The following is a 9,862-nucleotide window of genomic DNA, read 5'->3' on the forward strand; positions in this document are numbered from 1 at the left end:
TGGGGAGAAAATACAGACAACTGTAATTGAACAACAATAAATTTTTTTTTAAAAAAGAGGAAGGCCCCATTGGGTGTCCCGGAGTTGTGGCTGACTATTAATACCTTCTCGGAGAGCCTGAAGGAAAGAAGTGGTGGCTGGCGCTGTGACAGGTCTCCCTTTAGGGTCAGCTGAGGCTAGACCTTAAACCACATCCTTGCTCAGCTTCTTCCTTCACCTCTCTGCTCCCTCCCCCCATCACAGCTTTCCTGAGAGCACTCCCCAGTCAGTCAACTGCATGTGAACCCAGGTCTCAGTTCCACTTCTAGGACCTGACCTAAGTCAGTCAATATTAGCTGAGTCAATGGAGAACTTCCACCTACAGGCTTTCTGAGACTGGAATGCATGACCCAAGGAAACATGGGCCATGCAGAAGGAAGTGCTTACCCCTGGGGAGGTCACGGCTAATCTGAGAGATACAAAGAAACTCTTTTCTTAAATATTGGTACATATATCAGATGCATGGGTTCAAGGTCATGACTACCTGTGTGTTTGTACATGGCTAATGGTAACCCATAACGTTTAAGCCATCAGTTTGGTAATAACACGTGTTTCATAAGGGTGTGTGATATTCAACCTATCCTAATATTCTTTTGACCGAGACCTCTGCAGGGTTTTACAGCATTAGATTAGACATCCTCTTCAAGTTACCCACAGGATGAGGACTTTAGGAGCTGTGGGCTATTAACTCCTGCTTGCCAAGTGCTCCGAGGTGGGGAGGTGGGTCGGCAGATTGTGTAGCTGCTTTGGCTCTTTGACTTGTCGGGGCTGGCCTAGATGTGTTTGTCGTTAACAGGAAGCCTAGGAAGGGAAGTTCGTTGTGTGTGTGTCTCACGTACCTGGTCCGAGATTCCAGAAAGGCCTTGCTGACTTGGGCCTTGACCTGACTCACAGTATCAGAGATGGCAGCAGGGCTGGTGGACTGTGCTTGGGGGGGAGAAACAAGCAGCAGGGTGTCAGGCACCACTCCTTTGAGACGCCCTCTGCTTCCATCTCCCTCTTTCTCAGCCATTACCCACCCCCAACCCCCAAATCTGAGCAGGCAAAAGATCAAGGTTAGGAAACTTTCACAAGAATCCTCAAGGACAGAAAGCATAGGATGGGAAGAACGCTCTATGATCTTCCCTAAGGTGTCAAAACCGGTTTTGGGGAGTCCACTGGAATTCCCAGTGATGGAATTAAGTAGGTGTGTGGCTGTTCAGGTTGGCTAAAGCTCCTGGGCTGTGGGGCTTTTTCTGGTTCTTACTGAGCCAGACCCTTAAGCAAGTCCAGCAAGGACTTAGCTGACCACCAGGGCTCTGAAGTAGGGACAGAATTGTGTAGGGTAGAGGTGGGATTGCTGATTTGCACTCATATTGGTGTCTGGGTGTGGGGTGGGCTGGATGCATTCTCTGAACAAGAGGAGTATAGTGAGTGGGTCAAGTAGTGCCCCTAAAATACAGGTGCTCACAAGAACCTCAGAATGTGACCTTATTTGGAAACAAGGTTTGTGTAGCCATAATTAATTAAAATAAGGTTATACAGGTACAGATTGGGGTGGGTTCCAAATCCTCTGACTGGTGGCTTTACAACAAGAGGGGAGGACACCCAGAGGCCAAAGAGAAGAAGGCTATGGGAAGACAGGCAGAGACGGGAGTGATGCGGCTATGAGCCAGGGACTCCCAAGGGTGGCCACGAGCCACTGGAAGCTGGAAGAGGCAAGGAGGGAGTCTCCTCTAGAGCCTTCAGAGGAGTATGACCCTGCCGACACCTTGATTTTGGACTTCCAACCTCCTGAACTGTAGGTGAAAAAAATGTCTACTGTCTTAAGCCAACTAGTTTGTGGCCCTTTGATACAGCAACCCCAGGAAAGCAATACAGGGAGACACTTACCACATGTGACAGACACTGCAGCGTGGAGCAAGGTCAGGGAAGCTAGGAGCCCCGGGACACGGAGGAGGACCCACATTGCTGAAACAAGATCCAGATCATGGTGTGGGCCTTGCAGAGCCCCCATGGGAGGGACTGAGTCACAGAAAGGAGATACCAGACACCCTAACATTAGAACAGTTCAGCGGAAGCTACAATAACTAAGACTCTACCTTAAGTGCAGGCCCGTGCTAGGTACTAGAAGGAGGCAGTGGGAGGGAAAGAACTCAGGCCTTGGCATCTGCAGGTCCTGAGCTGTAGTTCTGATTTGCTCTAACTAGCTCTACGACATTGGGCAGGGGCCATTGGCCTGTCAAGTGAGGAGGGTTGGATGGAGTGATCCAAGGTTTCCGATTCTGCCTGTGAGCCAGGATCCTGTGCCTATCTTGCCACCTGTCTTGGGGAGAAATGCTATTACCAAACCTGGAACACGTCTGTGGGGTTCCCTGCAGGATATTTTGCTCCCTGCAAACTCTGCTGCTCTGGCTCAGCACCAGGGGAGTGTGCCCTAGAAGCAGACATTCAGTTCCTGCCTTCAGAAATGGCAGGGGCTTCACCCTCCCTCCAAAAGCCAATTTGATGGGAACACAGGAATGAACTTTGTGGCAAAGCTCAGACTCCCTAAGCCCACAGCTGTGTCTTAGGCTGCCAGCAGAGATCCCAACTTCCTTCATCAGGAGCTTGAACTCTGAACCTAAACCATCAGACTAAAACTTTTGTGGCTCTGTTTGCTGATGAGGGGCTTAGGGGCTTAGCGTGTTCATTAGGCTTGGTGGAATAGACCCCAGATATCTTCTGAGGAGATTGCAGCTCCAGCCAGGCAGGTGTCCCTGTGCAGATGGAACGATCACGTGCTTAGATGACGCTCTTGGCAGACCCTCAGCTTTCCCAGGAGAGCACAGGGTCACCCCTCAGTGTGCGTTCACTGGTGGACTCCGAAACATGGCAAGGAGAACGTTCTAAGGTTGGCTGTCCCCTCCATATGTACTTGAAGCTCCCCTAGGGGACAGCATGGTTTTGGGGCTTCGCCTGACAGATCACCCAGGCAGTCTTCAGACCTGCTCTGGATAATCTCCCCTTGGGTTAGGCCAGACCACAAAAGGAGAACTGTGTTTCTGGACCAGGTAATTTCTCATTCTCTCACACTCCCCCAGTCTTTTCCTCTGCCATTTTATGGTCTCCCTAATAACTTTTATCTTGTTGAATGTGCTTGTGATAAGCTAACTCTAGAAAAAAGGAAAAGTATGAGTAAATACTTCCCTGGCCAAGATCCTCCCTGGCACTTTTTTTTCCAAGAGGAATTCTCAAGAGGCTTGACCCTCATTGGGCTCCTGTCCTTATATATGTGGACCCAGGTAGAACCAACTAGAATCCTTCTCTCTGTGACTCGAGGAGACCACTGAGCCAGCAGACATGTGCCTTTTCAGGCTAACAAAGATAATGATTTTAGAGTAAAAGGTATCATTGGTATATAATGTATATGTATGTGTATGTATTATTATATATGTAATATTATATATAATAATACACACACATACACACAGACACACATGTCATTGTGGTAAAACCACATAGCATAAAGTATATTATCATAACCATTTTAACCATACAGTAGAGTAGTGACAGGTATATTCACATTGTTGTACAACAGATCTCTAGAATTATTTCATCTTGCAAAACTGAAATTCTATATCCACTAAACACCAACTCCCACTTCCCCCTCTTCCTAGCCTCCAGCAACCATCATAGCATTGTTTTTGTAAAGAGGGCTGGTGGGCACACATGTATTCAGTATACTATTCTTTCAATAATTAATGTATTTCATTATAAAAACAAATAAAAGGTTAGTCTATGAAAAAAGGCATCATATGAGCTAGACTGAAGAGAAAAATATCATAGCCAAAGACATGGGAGTTGAGAAAACTGCACAGGAAATAAAAAATTACATACTCATTTCTTCTCTTTTATGCTTGGAACAGCCTTCATACTCCCTTCACTGAATAGTTGGAGGGGGCATACCCCATAAAATAACTAAATTATTTTCCATGTGTTAGTCAACTTTCCTGGTCGGGATAAAGAAAAGATGTGAGACAGAAAGCAGAGGCAGGCAAATGCAAGGTCAGGCCACTGGAAAGGGATGTGAGAAAGATCGTGGAGGGCAGTAGCTGCAGCCAGAGTCAAGCAGGGCAGAGGGTAGAAGAAATGACGCTTCAGAGAAGGAGTCCAAAAAGAGGCTTCTGTGATGTTTGGATGTTCACCTACATTTTTATCATCATGCTCAGTGCAGAAACCATTTTTGAATCTCTTCAATTGGTGGGAAGGCCCAGTGCCTTCCCTGGGTCATGACAGTACATAGGCCTGACCTCTGCCCTTCAAATGGCAGGCTGGCCTACAGTCCTCTGCCTCTAGTCATGCTCTTTTCCTATGCAACACACTCTCTGCCTGATAAACTCTTATTCATTCTTCAGAACCCAAGCCAGGTTTCCAGTCAAGATGGTAGCATAGGCAGACATAGCTTGCCTCTTTACACAACCACATCCAAATTACAACTAAAATATAGAACAACCATCACTCAGAACCATCAGAAATCAAGTTGAAGGGATGTCTGAGAACTATGGAATTAAAGAAACCACATCTACCCAGACTGGTAGGAGGGGTGCAAATGCAAATTGGGCTGGCCCCACATCCACGTGTGGTGGATAAAAATTCGGGAGGGATACCTCGGGAGCAAGGAGTCCCAGCTCCACACCAGGCCCCTCAGCCCAGGGTACCAATGCCAGAAAGATAAGTCCCCACAACTTCTGGCTGCAAAAACCAGCAGGGATTGAGTTGATAGAAGAAACTGCTGGAACCCCAAGCAGTTCCTCTTAAAGAACCCACACATGGACTCACCTATTCAGACTCACTCACTCTGAGCTCCAGCACCAGGGTAGCAGCTTGAAAAGTACCCGTGGCATAAAAGAAGAAACTGAGTGTCTAGTATCAAGGTGAGCAGAGGCCATTGTTCCGTTTCTAAACCCTTCCCCCACAGAGCCACAGAGCTGGCAAGCTGGTGCTATATCTGAGACTCCATCAACCTAGCTAATACTGTTTGGCCCACTTTGCAGATTCCCAGAAATTCTGCTCCACTTGAGCTCCTTTTCCACATAAATGGCTGTTTTTGGCTCATGCTTCACAACTTCCTAAATCCTCTCCAACAAGCAACAGCTACCCTCAGTGAGCCCCAGGCCCGTCACTAGCAGCAGACAGCCTAGATTCACAGCTTGGCTTTGCCTTGGAATCTCCAAGCCCAGCACAAGTAGCAGCCATGTCAGATTGCTTTATAGCTGAGGTAGGGCCCCAGGCAAAACATGGGTGGTGACTTACCTTGGTCTGCAACACCCAGGAAACCCCAGGACCAACACACCCAGTGGACAGCTACAGACCATATCAGAGCACTGTCACCCTGCCCCTGCACAACTGATCCTCCACAGAGGGCAGAGATGGGTGGTCAGTGGTCACAGCCAATCCTTGCAGCTGACTGGCCTGAGTAAACCCCTCCCATTGACTTGCCAATAGCACCCAAGGCTCAACTACAAGAGGAGGGTGTACTCAGCCCCCACGAAGGGTACACCTTGAGTACCCAACTTGGGTGATAGTGGAGGCTGTGTCACTGGATCCTGCAGGACACCTGCTACATTAGGTCACCCTACACAAGACACGGAGTCAAAGCAGCTCTACCTAATGCGTAGAAACAAACACAGGGAGGCTGCCAAAATGAGAAAACAAAGAAAGGTGGCCCAAATGAAAGCACAGATCAAAACTTCAGAAAATGAGCTAAACAAATGGAGATAAGCAATCTATGAGATGCAGAGTTCAAAACACTGGTTATAAGAATGCTCAAGAAATTTAGTGAGGACCTCAACAGCATAAAAAAGATCCAAGGAGACATAAAGAATACACTAATTGAAATAAAGAGCAATTTACAGGGACAAAACCATAGAGTGAATGAAGCCAAAAGTCAAATCAATGATTTGAAACATAAGGAAGCAAAAAAAACAACCAGTTAGAACAATAACAAGAAAAAAGAATCCAAAAACATGAGGATAGTATAAGCAGCCTCTGGGACAACTTCAAGATGTCCAAGATTCACATCACAGGAGTGCCATGAGAAGGAAAAGAACAAGAAATTGGAAATCTATTTGAAAAAATAATGAAAGAAAACTTTCTTAAATTGGTAAAGGAAATAGACTGGGAAGCACAGAGTGTCAAACAACGTGGATGCAAAGAAGCCCCATGCCGAGACACATCATACTCAGAATGCCAAAGTTTACAGGGAGAATCTTCAAATCCGCCAGAGAAAAGCAGTTAGTTACCTAAAGTGGAGTTCCCATAAGACTGTTAGCTGATTTCTCAACCCCCATTCCCCCCGCCCCGACACACACACAAAAACTTTGCAGGCTAGAAGAGATTGGCAAGAAATATTAAAGTGATGAAAAGCGGGGACCTACAGCCAAGACTGCTCCACCCAGCAAAGATAGCACTTAGAATCAAAGGGCAGATAAAGAGATTTCCTGACAAGAAAAAGCTAAAAATGTTCATCATTACCAAACCATTGTTATATGAAATGTTAAAGGAACTTACTTAAGAAGAAGATCAAAACTATGAACATAAAATGACAAAAACTTATCGATCAACAGCTAAATATAAAAAGCAAACTAAGCAAACAAGAACAGAGACAGAAGCATGGATACACAGAGCACTTTGATGGTTGCCAGATGGGAGGGAGTTGTAGGAGAGTGGGTAAAATAATGGGGGATCAAGAAGTACAAATAAGTAATTACAGAACAGCCATGAGGATGTAAAGTATAGTATAGGAAATGGAGTAGCCAAAGAACTTATATGCATGACCCATGAACATGAACAATGGTGTGGGGATTACCTGAGGGAGTGGGGGGTGCTGGGCAAAAGGGAGCAAAAGGGGAAAAATCAGGACACTTATAATAGTATAATCAATAAAATATAATTAAAAAAACTAAATAACTCTTAAAAAATCCCAAGCCAAATGCCACCTTGTCTGTGAAGTGTACCAGATTTTTCCAGGCAAATTTAGGTCATTTCTTTTCCTGTCTTCCTATAGTACTTTACTCAGATCTCATATCACTGTTTTGACATCTGTTTCCCCTATCACTTCAAGAGATATGTCTTATTTATTTTTGTTTTTCCAGCACCCAAGCCCCGTGTCAGAACTTAATAGGTGTTGGGTACATGCTGAATGAATGAAACTCTTAGAGCAGAAAAGTTCAGCATGTGGATGGTGCAGTGGGAGACAACAGTGCTTGTCCCTTAGCAGGCTTCTCATGCCTTGATGTGCCTACTAATCACCTGTGGACCATGTTAAATGCAGATTCTGACTCAGGAGGTCATAGAAAGGGCCCAGGAGTTTATACTTCCAGCAAGTTCCCGGGTGTGGCAATGCTGCTGGTCTACAGATCACACTCTGAACACGAAGGCCTTCCAGAGTCTGGCTCTCAGACTTGCTGAGAAATCACTAAGGAGGCTGCAGGAAGGCCTGAGAAAGGCAGTGATAAGATAAGAGGGATTCTTTTTCATGAATGGCAAGAGTTCTTTTGGAGGAGGTGGATGAGACAGTAGGAAACCAATGAACACCCCAGCACTCCCAAGAATGCTCTATTTGACCTTTTGAGGAGCTCTGGGATCAAGAGGAGAATGGAGTGGGGATAGCTTTTATCAAGCCATCTACAGCAGAAAAAATCCTTTATCTCAGTCACAGGGTTTGGGACACCCAATCACATAAAAACTAAAGATTCAACCACTTGATTCTCCCAAAAATGGAACTCATCTAATATTGTTGCAACTCATAAACTTGATTGAGAGCCAGCTGTCCAGGGGGCATTGAAAACACCTGGGACTAGACATTCAAGGCTAACTAGATGTTCAGATCTGATGTAGATAGCAGGCACAAGGTGCTGGAAACAACATGAAGATCTGACCGCTCTGGCTTAGGAAACCCTTGAAAACACTGCAGAACTTTCATATGATACCACACCAGTCTCAGGAATACTACATAGAACATCATTCTATTACTATCCTCCCCCACCAACTTTCTGTATGCCCTGAACACATAATATTTCTTAGGCCTCACTTTCTAAACATAATGAGTTAGAGGTTTATGGTAGTTTGTGATACCTGGAAGCCCTGAGTTTATGATTCTGTGACTAAATTTTCAGACTCAGAAAAGCCTTCTTGCCCCACAGTGGTTTTGAATCACATTCTCCCTTACACCAAATGGGGATGACCTCCCATAGTGGCTGCCAAATCTGGCACCAGAAAATGCCCAAGTCCAAATCCAGTACTAAGCTTTCTGAGAAGCCTTTAGGAAATTTCATCATCAACTTTGCAAAAACCAAGAAAGACTAAAGTTATCGATTCTTACCTGCCAAATTGTCAAATGCCTTGGTCTCCAGCAGCAGACAGGGCAATTGATCTCCTTGGAGGAACTGGTCTTTTACAACTTATGCAAAAATTTATTTCTGAGAAAGGCCCCGAGAAAATGGTTTTGAGGATCTGATTGGCCTGGAGAAGAGGCTCAGGTTCAGTAGGGAATACCCCGTGACTCTGGGCAGATGAATGAGGAAACTATAGAATACCTCAGGGATTAGTTGATGCAAAATCACTGGCTCTGGGTCAAGCAGATCCTCCTCTTACCCTTTTCCAGGTTAAATATATGGCCCTGATGCAATCATGGAAGGCAAAACTCCAAACTCCAAGGAGGCTGACCCTCATAAGCCCCTAATGCAATCTGAACCACTCTTCAAATTAGAAACAAATACAATGTCTCTCTACCCCATTCATTTAGTCACTGCTATGGGATACCTTCCTTACATTTCATCCAATCCATGTGGAAGTCAATAGATTAATCTTTTGGATTTAAAGTGATTTTTAAAAGTTGGGACAACTATAATTGAACAACAACAACAACAAAAAACCAACTATGGGATATTTACACACTGGAATACTACTCAGCTATAAAAAAGAAGAAAATTTTACCTTAAAAAATAAATAAAGTGATTTAAAAACATTGACTTTTTAAACAATAATATTCAAAGTACTGCTATTTTTTGACCACCAGAGAAGAGACCTGGACTTGACCTCAGGACAGTGGGTTAATTAAGTTTCTGCCTCTGTCACTGTGTGGCTCTGCACAAGTTGCTTCACCTTCTGGTGCCTCCTATTCTCTAGTTGCAAAATTGATGGTTCATTTAGATAGTTTTTAGGATTCTGTGACTTCATGCCTTCCATTGGGTGGCCCACTAAAAACACCAATATCTGGGAGAGTATTAATTTAAGGCACAAGTACAATGTTATATACTAGTCCTACCTGAATGACTTTGAAATTTCAAGTTCATCAGATCCATACAGGAAGGAAATGAAAAGGGTATGAGAAAACAAAATTTCATGCAAATGTGTTTTATAGACAGACAATCTAAAATATAAGCCTCTTTATGCAATTACACTTTGGATTGAAAAATCTCAGGGGGACTGTCTGAAATTCGTCAACCAAAAACCAAATCCCTGGATTTACCTTAAAAAAGAGATATGTCCCTTCTTTCCAGCTGAAGGAATGTAGTAAAAAGCTCCTTCCCGTGTGATGAGTTCAGGCAAATGAGCTGAGTGTTTCAGAAGAGGGCAGCTGGCCGAGAAAGACAAATGAGGGACTTCAGGTTCTTTTTGGTTTTTGTTTTGTTTTGTTTGGGTTTTTTTGAAAGACATTTCCACTCCTCAGCCAAGCATTATTTTTCTTTGACCATTCTCTAAATTTTGGAGCATGCTCCTCAAGTTTCTCCCTTCTGGGTTAATGAGGCTGTGTCTTTATATGGATCTTGACCTAGTTGGTTCTGAATGTTTTCAAGAT

The 9,862-nt window shown here is 44.5% G+C and overlaps 1 protein-coding gene across 4 annotated transcripts in view; it reads right to left on the reverse strand.

Annotated features, from left to right (window-relative positions):
* Positions 1-9,618, reverse strand: part of LPO (lactoperoxidase) — a 32,873-nt gene extending 23,255 nt beyond the window's left edge. Inside the window, exons 1-4 of one of the 4 annotated variants that reach the window (XM_036033680.1) lie at positions 8,384-8,916; positions 7,312-7,498; positions 1,912-1,989; positions 879-966 (exon numbers count right to left, since the gene is read on the reverse strand). In XM_036033680.1, the coding sequence (XP_035889573.1) occupies positions 879-966; positions 1,912-1,987 (164 nt within the window). In that variant the 5' untranslated portion in view covers positions 1,988-1,989; positions 7,312-7,498; positions 8,384-8,916. Of the gene's footprint in view, positions 1-878; positions 967-1,911; positions 1,990-7,311; positions 8,346-8,383; positions 8,917-9,532 lie in introns of those variants that run through there. The other 3 variants (XM_036033678.1, XM_028520405.2, XM_036033679.1) reach the window with 3 other exon arrangements.
* Between the last annotated feature and the right edge of the window lie 244 nt (positions 9,619-9,862).

Source organism: Phyllostomus discolor, chromosome 8 (genome assembly GCF_004126475.2).
Source record: "Phyllostomus discolor isolate MPI-MPIP mPhyDis1 chromosome 8, mPhyDis1.pri.v3, whole genome shotgun sequence".
Classification (NCBI taxonomy): domain Eukaryota; kingdom Metazoa; phylum Chordata; class Mammalia; order Chiroptera; family Phyllostomidae; genus Phyllostomus; species Phyllostomus discolor.